Genomic DNA, 18242 nt, shown 5'->3' with positions numbered 1-18242 from the left:
CTTTATCAACTCGTACTGAGTGAGCATTGAAAGCTTTTTGAAATGCAGGCACTGGTTTGGGAGCCTGAACAGCCTCTGCCTTCTGTGCTCAGTGGGTGAACCATTAAAATGAATTCCCCACATCGCACTTCATTATCTGGTTTGCAGTCCCACGGTCACTGGCTCAGAGGATTACACAAAATATTGTTGTTAGTGCTGAGTGCTAACTGCTGTTGCTACAGCCCCAGGGTTTTCTGGAAAGAGGTTGGCTGTCGCCCTTGCTGACAGTGACCTGCTGTGCGTCCTGCTTCCACTGCCGCAGGCACCAGGGTGATGAGCTACGCTTTCCCAAACATGTTTCCCGGTATTTATTTGTTCGAGTTGAAGAGGAACACAGTGGTCCTCCCTTATCCACAAGGGATGTGTTCCGAGACATTTAGCGGATGCCTGAAACTGCAGATTGTACCAAACCCTATATGTGTGTGTGTGTGTGTGTGTGTGTGTATATAGCTTTTTTCCATAGACATGCATGTCTGTGATAAAGTTTAATTTATCAATTAGGTACCCTAAGGGATTAACAACTATAGAGCAATTTTGGCAATATACTGTAATAGAAGTTATGTGGTCTCTCTCTCAAAATATCTTTTTTTATGTTTATTTTGAGAGAGAGAGAGCGCGCGAGCATGAGCAGGGCAGGGGCAGAAAAGGGGACAGAGGCTGAAGTGGGTTCTGTGCTTATAGCAGACGGCCCGACGCAGGGCTCAAACTCACAAACTCTGAGATCATGAGCCGAAGTTGGACACCCAATGGACTGAGCAACCTAGGCGCCCCTCAAGTTGTCTTTTTGTGACGATGTGAGATGGTAAGATGCCACGTGATGAGATGAAGTCGGGGGGAACAACGTAAGCATTGTGCCGTAGCATTAGGCTACTAGTGACCTTCTGAATGTACATCAGAAGGAGGATCCGATGCTTCGGGACTGCAGTTGACCATGGGGAACTGAAACCATAGAGAGCAAAACCGCGGATGGGGGTGCTGGGCAACGACAGTCCCCCATAATATAGTCCCTTTAGCCAGACTGGCATTGCATTTTCTTTATGTGTAGTTTCCCACGAGTTAAGGTTTTTCCATGCTGGCTCTGCCTCCTCACCATCTTGAAATGCGATTTCCCTCTCCTGGCTCTTGTGCAGATACAGAAGATCCCAGTGGGTTAATGTGAATAACTGGTTCTTACTTGCAGCAATTGCTTCGAGAATTCTAACACTTTCGACAGAGCTTTGTGTTACTTTACACAGTTTTCATGCTGTAATAGTGGGGGCCACATGCTCTAGAACTCGGACCTTAGGCTATTTTGGCTTTTGAAACACAAGAGAACAAAAGTACTTTGGTTTCGTTGTTAATGCTCTTGATATTTCAGCTCTCCTGAGGTTTTGAAAGGTCATCATTAGGATCAAGTCTGAACTGGGGCGCCTGGGTGGCTCAGTCGGCTAAGCATCCGACTTCAGCTCAGGTCATGATCTTATAGTTTGTGGGTTCGAGCCCCGTGTTAGGCTCTGTGCTGACAGCTCAGAGCCTGGAGTCTGCTTCGGATTCTGTGTCTCCCTCTCTCTCTGCTCCTCCCCTGCTCACACGCTGTCTGTCTCTCTCTCTCTCAAAAATAAATATAAAAAATTTTTAAATTTCCAGGTGCCTGGGTGGCTCAGTCGGTTAGGCATCTGACTTCAGCTCAGGTCATGATCTCTCAGTTAATGAGTTCAAGCCCCACGTCAGGCTGTGTGCTGACAGCTCAAAGCCTGGAGCCTGCTTCAATTCTGTCTCTCCCTCTCTCTCTCTGCTCCTCCCCCACTCACGCTCTGTCGCACTCTCTCTCTCAAAAATAAAAAAAGATTTAAAAATTTTTTAAAAAAAGGATCAAGTCTGAACTTAAAAGCCCCTATTTTTGGACTTTTTTTCCTTTTTAGCTGGATTGCTAGATTCTGAAATCTAGGGTGGGTGGAACAAGAAGAGAAGCCAATGTTAATCTATTTAATCTTATTTAAAAATACATCCTTTTTATTGACTTCATCATTTTATGAAGGAGGAAGAAACTGAGATCCTGTGATAGGTCTTGCCTAAGGTGCAATGGCAGTGATGGAGTGGGAAGAACAGGATAACGTGTCTTGTCTGAAGACACGTTGCTAGGCAGAAAGATTCCTTAGACAAATCCAAAATATTGAGACTGGGGAGCCTGGGTGGCCCAGTCGGTTGAGCATCCGACTCTTGATTTCGGTTCAGGTCATGATTTCACAGCTTGTAAGTTCAAGCCCCATATCGGGCTCCAAGCTGACAGTGGGGAGCCGGTTTGGGATTCCCTGTCCCTCTCTCTCTCTCTCTCTCTCTCTCTCAAAATAAATACGCTTTAAAAAAAAAAAGAGCTTCAGGGGCGCCTGGGTGGCGCAGTTGGTTAAGCGTCCGACTTCAGCCAGGTCACGATCTCGAGGTCCGTGAGTTCGAGCCCCGCGTCGGGCTCTGGGCTGATGGCTCAGAGCCTGGAGCCTGTTTCCGATTCTGTGTCTCCCTCTCTCTCTGCCCCTCCCCCATTCATGCTCTGTCTCTCTCTGTCCCAAAAATAAAAATAAACGTTGGGAAAAAAATTTTTTTTAATTAAAAAAAAAAAAAAGAGCTTCAGAATATTCAGACTGATGGTTCCACCTGAGAAGGAATAGCACATGCATACGACGAGAACCTGGGTACCAGGTGCTGCACTTGCCCTCTAATGCAATCTTGACCTAAAGGTGCTGTTGCCTTGGATGAGTTGGCAGGGGTGGAGAGTGAGAGACGACCTGATGGGGCTCCTGACCTTATCTGTTGGACTCATTTGGCCATATTTCAGGTCAGTCAGTAATGGGGGAAAAGAGCACGAAGAGGGCTACGCGTCTCTCTTGACCTCGCCTCCCCTTCCATCTCAGGAAGACGGCAGAGGAAGAGGGATAAGAAGACGCGGGATCAGGAGCCAGTTGGAGAGGCCCCGAGTCTGGCTTCGCTATTTAGGGCTGTGTGACCTTTCAGTATGCTTGTAAAATGGACATAAAGTAACAACGCTGAACGCCCAGGCGGATTTGGAGAATTCAATAACACAGCACAGGTGAAGTACATGAAACAGTGTCTGGCATAAAAAAGCACTAAGGGGGCGCCTGGGTGGCTCAGTCGGTTGGGCGTCTGACTTCAGCTCGGGTCACGATCTCGCAGTCCGTGAGTTTGAGCCCTGCATCAGGCTCTGGGCTGATGGCTCAGAGCCTGGAGCCTGCTTCCAATTTTGTGTCTCCCTCTCTCTCTGCTCCTCCCCCGTTCATGCTCTGTCTCTCTCTGTCCCAAAAAGAAAAAAAAAAAAAAAGCGCTAAGTATTAGCTGCTACTATCACGGTCTTTGAGGCACTGTCTCCAGTGACCAAGACGGGGCTTAATAATACCAGTGTGGTTGCCTGGGACTCAATTAATGTGTCTGATGAATGTGATGGGCTCTTGGAATGATGGCTGTGTTTACGCCGTACCTTACCGTACTTCAGTGTTTTCTTTGAAACTTGGGAGGTATTTTTGTCAACACTGGTTGCCATAACAAATAAACCCTGAAATGTCAGTGGCTTACTACAACGGCTATCTCTTGCTCGTGTAACGGTTCAACATGGGTGTCCCTATTCTGTGGCTCGCTGTTCTCCATATGGTTGATTCAAAGACCTAGGCCCCTCCCATCTTGTGCTGCCGTCCCTGGGGCCCAGAGCCCCCAGCTTCCAGCTGGTAGAAGAGAGGATGCTTTCATTTCTTAAAACAACAGAAGTCACACATCACTTCCATTCACACTGGGTTGGTGCGAACGTCATTCTGGACGCAGGGGGCTGGGGAAACATAGTCCCAGGCTGGCAGCTGCCTTGCACTGACAACTGGATGCTAAGGATGTGGCAGGCTTTTTGGGCCACTCTTTTGGCTAATGCACTGCTTCCAAGTCGTAGGCAATACGGTTGAGGCTCCGAGGCGAATCACACAGCCGGCAAGTGACAGAGTTGGGGCTCGGTCTCTCTTGAAGCCTCGTGTTGTTCTCACATCTTGCGTCTCTCCTCTACCTATACCACAGGCTGTGCTGTCAAGTCTAAGGGGCTTCCCCAAAACGTTTAACTGTGCCAGGCTCCTATCATTTACAAAACTATTGATTCCAAACCGTAGTGAAAGCTGTGGGCGTATGGGTTCTAAGACACAGCCTCAGTCCTGCAGTCACTATTAGGCCCTACTTATTTCTAAAAACCCTGTGTACCAAGGATCACATGTATTAGTCTGTGAGGGCTGCTCTAATAAAAACCACACACTAAGAAGAAGTTCGGCCTCAAAATTGGAGTGTCAGCTCCTGCTTGAGTTTCCAAGTGTGTTGGCATGCCTACAGTTTAACTCGCCAGTCCCTACAATCATGGAAGTCAAGCTTTGACATAAATCTCTCAACATATATTTTAAAGAAAGAAAAGAACCACAGACCAGGTGGCTTAAACAATCCATGGTCTCATAGTTCTGGAGGCTAGAAATCCAAGATCAAGGTGTCAGCAGGGTTGGTTCCTTCTGGGGGCTGAGAAGAAAATCTGCCCCAAACTTGTATCCTAGCTTCTTGTGGGTTGCTGGCAGTCTCTGGTGTTTCTTGGCTTATGGAAATGTCAACCCAGTCTCGGTCTCCATTCTCACATGGGGTTCTCCTAAGGGCACCAGTCATATTCGATTAGGGGTCACACTGCTCTAGTGTGACTCATCCTAACTTAGCTAATTACATCAGCAACAGAATACAACAGGAAGTCCTCTTTCCAAATAAGGTCATGTTCTTCGGTAATAGAGGGTGGGACTTCAACAAATGAATCTTGGGGGTACACAATTCAACTCGTAACACTCTATTACCTTTGTGGCTTTTAAACCAATGACTTCCATATTTCTGTGAGAACTAATGTATCCCAAATGGGAACAAGTATACATCAAAAAGGGAGTAGCCCCTACTAGGGGCGCCTGGGTGGCTCAATCCGTTAAGCCTCCGACTTCGGCTCAGGTCATGATCTCCCGGTTCGTGGGAGCCTTCTATATATTTAGGAGCCTGCCCAGATTCTGTGTCTCTAAGTAACACAGGTTGCATTAGATACTTGCAAAGATTTTGCAACCGGAAAAGTTTTTGAGCTCTTTTCCCCTGATGTTGTGTCATCAAGTCAACCTTTTATTGGGCCGGGCCGGCAAAGCACGCTGAGACCGACTGCGATTTCCCACTCTTCTCCAGGAGTTCACAGGGTGGCGGCAGAAAGCGTTTTCCAATACTGTGTCAATGCCAGAATCAGGGTACAAGCACAAACAAGAAATGTTCCTGGAGGAGGCTGACTTAAAACCACAAGAGAATGCCCACTTGCCGCGGGTCAGGCAGGCATCTCTGCGCAAGGACCTGGGGTGCCACGGGGCTGCCGGCCCTCCTCCCTTGGCCCCATCGCCTTGCCCGTCCCGTCCAAGTGTACACACCCCTTCTCGGTTCCCTCTGGAGCTTCTCTTCCTCCGCCTGCCTTTTAAGTTGCTGTTTCCCAGGGAGAGTTTTGTAACTCAGGATTATATCCAGACCCCTTTCTGGCAGAACAAGCTTTTTATTTCCCTCTTGCAAAATAAGGATATGTAACATACACGAAAGCCACGAATCAAAAGGAATCCACCATTCACTTTTTTAAAAAACATTACGCCTACCGAGCTCCCCCCCAGAGATTAAACCAATACTGTAAATTCCTCCTGCCCCATTTCCTTTTCTTTCGCTATGCGGCGTCCTCAGCGCCACAACTGGCGAGAGGGAGCTGGGAGTCCCTGACAAGTTTCCCCCGGCTGGCAGGGACGCAACCACCCACCGGCATTTGAAAACAAACACTTCGCAGCAGCCCCTCGAAGCCGAGCACGAAGCCGCCAACACTGCAGCAACCCCACCCCCTGCGACCTCCCCCTCCCCGGCGGAAAGCCGCGCAAGCGCAGAGGCGGCGGGCGGGGCGGTGCAGACCGGCGGCTGGGCTCAGGCCGGTGACGTCATCCGGCGGCGCGAGCCGCGTGCACGTGACCGGGGCTCCTAAAAGGAGGCTTCCGACGCGGGGGTGGCGCGGTCGACTTAAGCAGTATGAGTGCGGTGGCGCTCCTCTTGCGCAGGGCGGCGGCGGCGCGTGCCTGCCGGGCCCTGGTGGCCTTCGCAGCGAGCCGGCGCCTGCTGCGCACTAGTCCGCCGAGCCGGGCTTTCGCCAAGGAGCTCTTCCTGGGCAAAATCGAGAAGGTAACGCCGAGCCCTGGTCGACCCTTGAGCTCTCGCCTCTCGCTTTTTGCCCTTTAGCAGAAAAGAGGGGTCGGAGTGAGTGAGAGTTCCCATACCTGGCTGACTATATACCCGTCGGGGCGGCGGGGGTGGAGGGGCGTGCTAAAGTTCCCAAGTGCCTGAGCCCCGCTGGAACCTTTCCAGGGAAGGGGAAGAGTCCCGGGGACGGGGTCCTGAGAATCCATCTGTGGTTGTGACGTATGTTCCAGCTAATTCTTGTTAGCTCAATTTGGGAAACCCTAGGCGAGGTGGTCACTCGACTCGGCGTTCTGGCCCCAGAATGTGCGGTGGCTCCTATCTGATTCCTAAAACACAGCTCAGACCCTGGCGCTCTTCTGTCCTCTTCCAGGGGCCCCTTAGCTTTCACGGCTTGAGTTCCAGCGCGTCCCTCTGTCACTCGGGCTCCCAGGCTCCCCGGCAGTCTGGCTTCAAGTTGCCTTCCCCATCCCTTCCCTTCCATAGGTCGTACAACCCTGTCAGCAGTAACAGCTACATTATCAAGCACTCACTGTCCTCTTAGGGATTTGACCTTGGTCCTTGGTCCTGTAACTTTGAGCCTCAGTGCTTTCAGCCTTAAAGTGGAGCTAGTGATGTGTGCTGTCTCACACAGATGTGTTGTAAAGTGACATTTATAGTGTGTGGAAATGCTTTGTAAACTGTCAGGTACCGTGCTGATGCAAGAGGCAGCAGGGTAGGTAATTAATGCCGGCTTCACTCACCACTTGGGTTAGTCCCTTCACTTTCCCGTGCCTGAGTGTGCTAATCTACAAAATAGTAAAAGTAGTACTTGCCCACTCCTAAAAGTGCAGTGTAAAGCAGACATTTGTGTCAAATGCTTTGAGGTAGGCTGAAATGTTGGCTGATACTGTATTATTTAAAGTTACTCCCTGGTGTTTTCTTTTAGACTGTTCCTCTAATCAGGCATTACAGTTGCAGAAGCTGAAATTCAGAGTGGTTTGCCCTGCTAGGAAGTACAAACCCAGGTTTTAACATTTGAGAAACCATTTTTCCCAGAACCTGGGGCCATTGGGCACTCAGCCCTGGGATGTCATGCCTTCCAGCACACGAGTGAAAAAACCCCGAATCTTTCATGCATCTCTTTCTCGAAGCCTCTTGTACCACCTCCCCTGTCTTCACACCCACCTGTCAACTTTGCTTCTTGTTTCACTGAGAAAGTACATACAGTCGGGTGAGAACCTCCGCCACATTTACCCCTCTTCCCCACACATGCCCATACGGTCTACGCTCTTTCTGTGGATGAACTATCTACTCTTGGCAAAGACCAACCTCATCACTAGATCCCCTGCCTTCTCACCTACTCAGGGGCATTCATCGATCCAGTAATTCTCTGCTTTCTCATCTACATCAGTGATTGTTTCCTCTCTGCTGCGTCTTGCCCCCATACCATTCAGGCTTCTGTCCTTAACAATCTGCTAAAACTGCTCTCCTGCATCAGTGGTGACCTCCCTGTTGTCAAATCTAGTGGTATTTTCTCATCTTACTTGATCCATCTCTGGCATTTGACACAGTTCATCACTCCTGGCTTCTAAAAAAAAAAAAAAAAAAAAAAAATCCCTTCTGGCTTTTCTGTTTACTTCGTTGGCTAATGCTTCTCTGTCGCTTTTCCGGGTTCTTTCTTGGCTCCTTACCCTGTAAACAGTGGCCAGTCTGACTAGCCCAGTCAGAGTTGGGAATTTTTTTTTTCTTTTTGTCTAGGTTTTTAATTTTAGTTCCAGTATAGTTAACATGTGGTGTTATGTTAGTTTCAAGTGTACAATACAGTGATTCAGCAGTTCTAATCATTACTCAGTTCTCATCATGGTAAATGTACGCTTTAATTCCCATCACCTATTTTAACCATCCCCCCTACCTACCTCCCCTGTAGTAACCATCCGTTTAGTCTCTGTAGTTCAGAGTCTTTTTCTTAGTTTGCGTCTTTCTCTTGTTTCCCTTTGCTCATTTGTTTTGTTTCTTTTTTTTTTTTAATTTTTTTTATTTTTGGGACAGAGAGAGACAGAGCATGAACGGGGGAGGGGCAGAGAGAGAGGGAGACACAGAATCGGAAACAGGCTCCAGGCTCTGAGCCGCCAGCCCAGAGCCTGACGCGGGGCTCGAACTCACGGACCGCGAGATCGTGACCTGGCTGAAGTCGGACGCTTAACCGACTGCGCCACCCAGGCGCCCCTGTTTTGTTTCTTAAATTCCACATGAGTGAAATCATATGGCATTTGTCTTTCTCTGGCTTATTTCACTTAGCATAATACTCTCTAGCTCCATCCATGTTGCCAATAGCAAGATTTCATTTTCTTATGGGTGAATAATATTTCATTGTACACATATGCCACATCTTTTTCCATTCAACTGTCGATGGGCACTTGGGCTGCTTCCATAAGTTGGCCATTGTAAGTAATGCTGCAATAAATACAGGGTTGTGTGTATCTTTTTGAATTAGTGTTTTTGTATATTTTGGGTAAATCCCCAGTAGTTCGATTACTGGATTGTAGGGTGGTCCTATTTTTAACCTTTTTTTTTTTTAAAGTAATCTCTATACCAAATGTGGGCTTGAATTCATGACCCCAAGGTCATGAGTCAGATGCTCTACCAACAGAGTCAGCCAGACTCCCCTAACTTTGTATTTTTTTATTATTTTTTTTTAATTACAGTATAGTTAACATAACACTGTTATATTAGTTTCAGGTGTATCTTTTTTTCTTTTTTTTTAGTTGAAGTATAGTTGACACACAAGGTTACATTAGTTGCAGGTGTACAACATAGTGATTTGACAAGTCTATATTTAGGCTCGTCACAAGTGTAGCTGCCATCTGTCACCATACAACAGTGTTAGAATACCATTGACCATGTTCCCTTTGCCATACCTTTCATCCCTGGAAACCTATACCTCCCACTCCTCTTCACCTATTTGGCCCATTCTCCTACCTCCTTCTCTGGCACCCTTTAGTTCTCTGTATTTATGGGTCTGTTTTTCAGAGTTGGAGTTTTCTGAGACTCCGTCTATAGACTTCTCTTTTTATCCACAATTCTTCCTTTAATCTAATTTAGTATTGTGGCTTTAAATACTGTCAATATTCTGGGGCGCCTGGGTGACTCAGTTGGTAAGCGTCAGACTTCAGCTTAGGTCATGATCTCACGGTTCGTGAGTTTGAGCCCTACATCGGGCTCTGTGCTGACAGCTCAGAGCCTGGAGTCTGCTTCAGATTCTGTGTCTCCCTCTCTCTCTGCTCCTACCCCACTCACACTCTCTCTTACAAAAATAAATAAACATTAAAAAAAAATTAAATACTGTCAATATCCTGGTGACTCAGATCTATTTCTCCAGTTCAGACTTACTGAACTCTAGGCTCTTGATCTCTGCCTTTATAATCAAAAGCTCCACTTAGATGTCTAATATGCACCTCAGATTTAGCATACTAAAATTGAGTTCCTGGTCTTTCCACCCAATCTTATTCCTCCCACCAGTCCTCTTTATCATAGATGGTGGGGCCTCTGTTCCACTTGTTCAGGCCAAACGCCTGGAGTCTCCTGTGATGCTTCTTATTCTCGTAATCCACATCTAAGCCAACAGCAAATCCTGTTTTCTCTACTTTCGGGATATATCTAGAATGTGACCACTTTTAAGCCCTTCCACTGCTACTGCCCTGATTCAGGCCAACCTCCTCTCTCACAGCATCATTGGGGTTTGAGCATAAACATAGCATCTGAGATGCTAAGAATCTCAGAAGAGAGAAAAACCTTCAAGATCCTCTAGGCCTGTAGCTGTCACACTGCCCGCAGTTCGACCCTTGCTATTCAAGGAGGTGTCCCAGCGGCTACTGCAGGCACCAGTGGAGAGTCGAATGGGAGGCGTGTGGGTGACCTCCCTATCCCCCACCACAGCAGCTTCGCTTTTACCTGTTTTTCATATTTGGCTTCTGTAGTAGATTTATTTGAAAAACAGGTTCCACTGCTTTAAGAATGTTAAAACTGCTGAATCGAAATTAAGCCTAACATCTATAAGGCACCCCATTAGGTTTTTGAACTTTGCTATCAGAGATCTGTTCTTAAATGCACGTGAGATCTCTCTTCCTGTAGCAGTCCTACAAATCCAGATCCAAAGGGTTTTGGTTATAGGTGCGGCCAGTTAGCTCAGGCTGTTCTCTTGCTCACTGGTACCAGCACTGAATAATCTTCCTCTAGCACAGCCTAATGCACAAGGCCCACAGGAACTAATGAGGCTGTGAAGGGCCTGGTTTGAGCCTCTAGATGCTCTGCTAAGCAACCGGTTTTGTTCTGAGACGATGAAAATCTCAGCGTTTTTTCCTTCTAGACCATCTTGAGGGCAGAGTAAGGGATGGCCTGGGGGCGGGGGACAGGAATTCCTCTAAGTCTGCTGTCATTTTTGGATAGGGATCCACCACAAGCCTGGAATCATGGGTCCTGAGAGGAGAGAACAGACCTGGGAGCATGTTACTAGAGCGGTCAGGCTTCAGTGGCTGATGAGCCACACGAGAGGCTGGAGGGGGAAGACTGAGGACTCCTCTGCTTTGAAGACCTTTCTTGAACCCTTGGTGGGAGGTGCCGTGAGGAGAGGCAGGGCTCCTGGAGGCTGGCAGCCTGTGATCGGCGACCTCACTTCTCAAGTCCCAAGTACTTGTGCTGTGCTGGCAGCTGAGGGGTAGCAGGAGCCCAGAAAGCCAGAGGGGCTAAGAGCACAGCAGGAGATTTTAGGCAGTATATGGTGACGACCCAGTGAGGAATCTTAGACCGGCCGGAAACATTGGGTACTTGACAGTTTGAGACAGAGACTTGAAGCTCAGCTGTTTTCCAGGCTGTGAGGCGGAGACCAGAGCAGAGCCAGTATCTCATATGGATAATCAGTTACTTTGGGTTCCAGGATACACCTTGTCTCTTGAGGGCCTCACCTTCTGAAGTGTCCTCTGTAACAGAAGAGAAACTGACACTGAGAAAGGCCAAGTCGCACATGTAAGTGGCAGAGCCGGAGTTGAATTCAGGCTGATTTGGCTCACCCTGCAGTGGCCCTCCCTACAGGTAGCAGGTGTTATCAAACAGGAGGGATGGAAGCTGGCGTACGCAGCCAGGTGAGAACCTGGAGGGATGTGCGGCCTTGTCACCACAGTGTATTCTTGTCGGCGTAACATCTTTGAACTCACAAAATAACCAGTGTAGAATTTTACGTATCAGTAGAGAGCTTTCCCGTCTATTCCTTTTCACAATCCTCATGACACCATTGAGTAAATACTACCTGCATGTTATGGATGGCATATGAAGAGGTGAAGGGGGTTGGCCAAGACCACCCAGTTAGCAGGCTGCAAAGCAGGGAACAAAACCCAAGGCTTTGAAGTGTTGGGGCCCTTTGCTTTGTGGGACACTCCACATAACTTGTTGCTGATTGGGAAAGCCGATCCAAATCCAGAATAAACCTGCTCAAGTTGGAGGGAGGATCTCCATGGCTGGTGGAGTCCTGCGCACAACTCCTGTTCTAGAATTTGCATTCTGACTTCTTCAGTGAGTAAGGCCTCGCCTACTGGACACAGAATCTACCAACTGTTTCCTACCTCTGCCTTTTTTTTTTTTTTTTTTTTTTTTTTTTTTGAGAGCGAGGCGGGGAGGGTGGAGCAGAGAGAGAGCATGAGAATCTCCAGCAGGCTCCACACTCCGTGCAGGATCATGGCCTGAGCCAAAAGAGTCAGAGTCCAACCAACTGAGCCACCCCGGCGCCCTGTTTCCTCCCCTTTTGACTGATATTACCACTCTGGGAGGTTGTTAACAATTAAATTTTTAGTCAATGTTTATCATTTTTAGAAAGAAGTTTTCCCATTTCCAGAAGTTAGCCAAGATGAACTTAATGAAATCAATCAGTTTGTGGGACCTGTAGAAAAATTCTTCACTGAAGAGGGTATGTATGATCTTTATCGTTACTCATTTCCATTTTAAGGATGGTTGTTTAGATATTTACATTAGAAGCAATACTCATATGGGAGCTGTCTTGAATATCATTAATCATGGAGAAATAATATCTATTGATAATATTTTGCTTTAAGAATCATCCCAGTTTATAAATGCTATTTAATTACAAGGCATCTAGTTTAGTGCTTCTCGATGTTTCTGTGATGAAGGATCACTGTTAAACATTTCCAAACTGTTGCAGACCAACACTTTCATAAACTATAATAAAATGAACAACTAGAAAAATGAAAAGAAAAATAACCAAAGATCTATAGAATATAAATCCATTGATCATGTGCTTGGTTGTGTGGCAATATAAAAATGCTGTAAATGTTTTTAAAGATTTACTCTCTATTAGCTCATTAGGAACCGGGAATAGTCCGGCAGCCTGCAGAGCTCAGGTTTTGACGGCCCCAGTACAGCCTGCGGGATGCCTCCCTTAGAGCTGGCAGCCAGCCCTGGGATGGAGCTGCGGCCCCTCGGTGGACAGAGCTCTCTGGGGAGCTCAGTGATGATTCACACACAGCCGGGACTACCTCTCTAGCACTGAGGACTCCAGAGTTCTTTTTGATGTGGGTTTTCTCTAGGGACATGTGCCCTGCTAGAAGATCAAAACTGAGAAATTTAAAAATTACTGTGTTCATTTATTACTTTATTTAAAATTATGAAAAGCCCATTACATGTTAACAGAAACAATATTTTAAATGACAAATAATATTTCCTTTTTTAAATTATTTTTTAATTTTTTAGGTTTTTTTTTTTTTTTTTTTTTTTTTTTTTTGAGAGCGAGAGCGCAAGCTGGAGAAAGGGGCAGAGTGGGAGAGAGAGAGGGAGAGAGGGGTAGAATCATAAGTAGGCTCAATGCTCAGCACAGAGCCCAGTGCAGGGCTTGATCCCACGACCCTGGTTTCATGACCTGAGCCAAAATCAAGAGTTGGACACACGGGGCGCCTGGGTGGCTCAGTTGATTGAGCGTCCTTCGGCTCAGGTCACAATCTTGCAGTTCGTGAGTTCAAGCCCCGTGTCGAGCTCTGTGCTGACAGCTTGGAGCCTGGAGCCTGCTTCGGATTCTGTGTCTCCCTCTCTCTCTGCCCCTACCATGCTCACAGTCTGTCTCTTTCTCAAAGATAAACATTATTAAAAAAAAAAAAGTTGGATGCTCAACTGACTGAGCCACCCAGGTGCCCCTAATATTTAATTCCAAACAAAGAAACAAACAAACAAAAATAGGAGTGGTATGGTTTTACAGTTTTGCAGATCTTTTAAATATTTGGCTTATTGTTATATGCAACAGATCTCAGAATCTAACTGGAACCAGAATCCAGCTGGATTCCCAGAACTGTTTCTGCATTTAATCTATGATATATTTCATGTAGTCCTTGGAAAACCCCACTGTATACTCATGACAGAAATAGAATTAAAAAGGCAAAGAAAATTTTACCATTGCTAAAATAGCTTTGGCCCTGTGGACTCCCTGGAAGCGTCTTAGTCCTCCCCTCTCCACCTTCCCCCCCCCCCCACATTTTGAGAAATTTTATATCACTGAGTGTTGTTACGTTGCTAGTTTTAAAAGTTGCTTAGTTGTGTATAAATATCTTTTATTTAGAAATACTTCTGTTTTTGGTTTAGTGATTATCTTCTTGTATCTTTTCTCAGTTCCTTGCTCTTTTACTTAAACTTTTACTGTGTGATTTGTCAAGGTTTTCATAAGCTTTATGGAGGTGTAATTTGCACATATTTAAAGGGTAATGTCTGATAAATTCTGATATATATATATATATATATATATATATATATATATATATATGTACTCCCAAGGGACCATCAACACAATTACGTTAATAAACCTATCCATTACCCCTCAATGTTTTCTCGTGCCCTTTTCATCCCTCCTGTCCCCAGGCAACCAGTGATCTGATGTCTGTCGTAGATAAGTTTGCGTTTCCTGGAGTTCTGTTTAAGTGGAATTCTACATTACGTACGTTTTTGTCTAGCTGATTTCAGTATAACTTTTGAGTTTTCGTCTGTGTTGTGTGTACTAATAGTTCATCCCTTTTAATGCCACGTAGTATTTCTTTGTGTGGATATACCGTAGTTTATTCATTCATCTATTAATTGACATTCATTATGCATCCAGACTTTAGCTATCACAAAAGGTGTTGTGAGTGTTTTTCTATGAGTCTGGTGCACATATGCTCACATTTCTCTTGGGAAAATACGAAGGTGTGGAATGTCTGGATTACAAGATAGGTTCACATTTAACTTTATCCACCAAACTGTTTTCCACTGTGGTTACCACTTAACATTCCCACTAGTGGAGTATTATATTTGCTGTTGCTCCGCATTTTCACTAACACTTCATATGGTCTGTCTTCTATTTTAGCCGCTTTAGTGGGTGTCTTGTGGTAACTCATTGTGGCTATACTTTTCATTTCCCTGATCACTGATAATGTTAGGCATCTTATGGGCTTACCTGCAATCTGTGTATCTTTTTTGGTGAAATGTCTTTCAGATATTTTATACATTAAAAAAAAATGGGATTGTCTTACTGTTGAGTTATAAGAGGTCTTTATTCTCAGTGCTAGTTTTCTGCCCAATATCTGTTTACAAAATTTTTCTCCTTCTAGTCTGTGGTTTGACTTTTCATTTTATCTTTTTTTTTCTTTTTTTTAATTCATTTTTTTAACTTACATCCAAGTTAGTTAGCATATAGTGCAACAGCGATTTCAGGAGTAGATTCCTTAATGCCCCTGACCCATTTGGCCCATCCCCCCTCCCACAACTCCTCCTGTAACCCTCTGTTTGTTCTCCATATGTAAGAGTTTCTTTTGTTTTGTCCCCCTCCCTGTTTTTATATTATTTTTGCTTCCCTTCCTTTGTGTTCATCTGTTGTGTGTCTTAAAGTCCTCCTATGAGTGAAGTCATGATATTTGGCTTTCTCTGACTAATTTTGCTTAGCATAATACTCTCTAGTTCCATCCACAAAGTTGCAAATGGCAAGATTTCATTCTTTTTGATTGGTGAGTAATACTCCTTTGTATATATGTACCACATCTTCTTTATCCATTCATCCATCGATGGACATTTGGGTTCTTTCCATACTTTGGCTATTGTCGATAGTGCTGCTATAAACATGGGGGTGCATGTGCCCCTTCCAAACAGCATCCCTGTATCCCTTGGATAAATACCTAGTAGTGCAATTGCTGGGTCGTAGGGTAGTTCTATTTTTAATTTTTTGAAGAACCTCCATGCTGTTTTCCAGAGTGGCTGCCCCAGTTTGCATTCCCACCAGCAGTGCAAGAGAGATCCTCCTTCTCCGCATCCTCGCCAACATCTGTTGTTGACTGAGTTGTTAATGTTAGCCATTCTGACTGGCGTGAGGTGGTATCTCATTGTGGTTTTGATTTGTACTTCCCTGATGATGAGTGATGTTGAGCATTTTTTCATGTGTCACTTGGCCATTTGGATGTCTTCTTTGGAGAAGTGTCTATTCCTCTCTTGTGCCCATTTCTTCACTGGATTGTTTGTTTTTTGGGTGTTGAGTTTGACAAGTTCTTTAGAGATTTTGGATACTAACCCTTTATCTGATACGTCATTTGCAAATATCTTCTCCCATTCTGTCGGTTGCCTTTTAGTTTTGCTGATTGTTTCCTTCTCTGTGCAGAAGCTTTTTATTTTGATGAGGTCCCAATAGTTCATTTTTGCTTTGGTTTCCCTTGCCTCTGGAGATGTGTTGAGTAAGAAGTTGTTGCAGCCAGGATCGGCCTGCTTTCTCCTCAAAGATTTTGATGGCTTCCTGTCTTACATTGAGGTCTTTCATCCATTTTGAGTTTATTTTTGTCTATGGTGTAAGAAAGTGATCCAGGTTCGGGGCGTCTGGGTGGCTCAGTCGGTTAAGCAGCCGACTTCGGCTCAGGTCATGATCTCACGGTCCGTGAGTTCGAGCCCCACGTTGGGCTCTGTGCTGACAGCTCAGAGCCTGGAGCCTGTTTCAGATTCTGTGCCTCTCTCTGCCCCTCCCCTGTTCATGCTCTGTCTCTCTCTGTCTCAAAAATAAATAAATGTTAAAAAAAAAAAAAAAAAGAAAGAAAGTGGTCCAGGTTCATTTTTCTGCATGTTGCTGTCCAGTTTTCCCAGCACCACTTGCTGAAGAGACTATCTTTATTCCATTAGATACTCCTTCCTGCTTTGTCAAAGATTAGTTGGCCATGCCTTTGTGGGTCCATTTCTGGGTTCTCTGTTCTGTTCCATTGATCTGAGTGTCTGTTCTTGTGCCAGTACCATACTGTCTTGATGATTACAGCTTTGTAATACAGCTTGAAGTCTGGGATTGTGACCCCTCCTGTGTTGGTTTTCTTTTTGAAGATTGCTTTGGCTCTTTGGGGTCTTTTCTGGTTCCATACAAATTTTAGGATTGTTTGCTCTAGTTCTAGGAAGAATGCTGGTGTTATTTTGATAGGGATGGCATTGAATATGTAGATTGCTTTAGGTAGTGTTGACATTTTAACAATATCTGTTCTTCCTCTCCAGGAGCATGGAATCTTTTTCCATTTTTTTGTGTCTTCTTCAGTTTCTTTCATAAGCTTTCTATAGTTTTCAGTGTAGAGATTTTTCACCTCTTTGGTTAGATTTATTCCTAGGTATTTTATGGTTTTGGGTGCAATTGTAAATGAGATCGATTCCTTGATTTCTCTTTCTGTTGTTTCATTGTTGGTGTATAGAAATGCAACCAATTTCTGTGCGTTGATTTTGTATCCTGAAACTTTCCTGAATTCATGAATCAGTCTAGCAGTTTTTTGGTGGAATCTTTTGGGTTTTCCGTATAGAGTATCTGCAAAGAGGGAAAGTTTGACCTCCTCCTGGCCGATTTGGATGCTTTTTATTCCTTTGTGTTGTCTGATTGCTGAGGCTAAGACTTCCAATACTATGTTGGATAACAATGGCAAGAGTGGACATCCCTGTCTTATTCCTGACCTTAGGGGGAAAGCTCTCAGGTTTTCCCCATTGAGGATGATATTAGTATCGGGTCTTTCGTACATGGCTTTTACGATCTTGAGGTGTAATCCTTCTATCCCTACTTTCTTGAGGGTTTGTATCAAGAAAGGATGTTGTATTTTGTCAGATGCTTTCTCTGCATGTATTGAGAGGATCATATGGTTCTTGTCCTTTCTTTTATTGACGTGATGAGTCACACTGATTGTTTTGCGGATATTGAACCAGCCCTGCATCCCAGGCATAAATCCCACTTGGTCGTGGTGGATAATTTTTTAAATGTATTGTTGGATCTGGTTGGCTAATATCTTGTTGAGGATTTTTGCATCCATGTCCATCGGGGAAATTGTTGTGTAGTTCTCCTTTTTAGTGGGGTCTTGTCTGGTTTTGGAATCAAGGTAACGCTGGCCTCATAGAATAAGTTTGGAAATTTTCCTTCCATTTTTGTGTTTTGGAACAGCTTCCAAAAAATAGGTATTAACTCTTCTTTAATTGTTTGGTAGAATTTCCCTGGAAAGCCATCTGGCCCTGGACTCTTGTTTTTTGGGAGATTTTTGATTACTAATTCGATTTCTTTACTGGTTGTGGGTCTGTTCAAATTTTCTATTTCTTCCTGTTTCAGTTTTGGTAGTGTATAGGTTTTTAGGAATTTGTCCATTTCTTCCAGATTGCCCATTTTACTGGTGTATAATTGCTCATAATGTTCTCTTATTATTGTTTTTATTTCTGCTGTGTTGGTTGTGATCTCTCCTCTTTCATACTTGATTTTATTTATTTGGGTCCTTTCCTTCTTCTTTTTGATCAAACTGGCTAGTGGTTTATCAGTTTTGTTCATTCTTTCAAAGGACCAGCTTCTGGTTTCATTGATCATTTTATCTTTTTGAAGAGCAAAAGTTGGGGCACCTTGGTAGCTCAGTCGGTTAAGCATCTGACTCTTGATTTCGGTTCAGGTCATTATCTCACAGTTCATGAGATTGAGC

General features: G+C 44.9%; 1 protein-coding gene across 2 annotated transcripts in view; it reads left to right on the top strand.

Annotated features, from left to right (window-relative positions):
* The first annotated feature begins 6073 nt into the window (after positions 1-6073).
* The window catches only part of ACAD9 (acyl-CoA dehydrogenase family member 9), a 47634-nt gene continuing 35465 nt past the window's right edge, over positions 6074-18242 (top strand). The window contains exons 1-2 of one of the 2 annotated variants that reach the window (XM_040463718.1): positions 6074-6267; positions 12127-12220. In XM_040463718.1, the coding sequence (XP_040319652.1) occupies positions 6118-6267; positions 12127-12220 (244 nt within the window). In that variant the 5' untranslated portion in view covers positions 6074-6117. The remainder of the gene's footprint in view (positions 6268-12126; positions 12221-18242) is intronic. The other variant, XM_040463720.1, reaches the window with a different exon arrangement.

Source organism: Herpailurus yagouaroundi, unplaced genomic scaffold (genome assembly GCF_014898765.1).
Source record: "Herpailurus yagouaroundi ecotype Mexico unplaced genomic scaffold, PumYag 419, whole genome shotgun sequence".
NCBI classification, from domain to species: Eukaryota; Metazoa; Chordata; class Mammalia; order Carnivora; family Felidae; genus Herpailurus; species Herpailurus yagouaroundi.
This window is presented reverse-complemented; position numbering and strand designations above follow the sequence as displayed.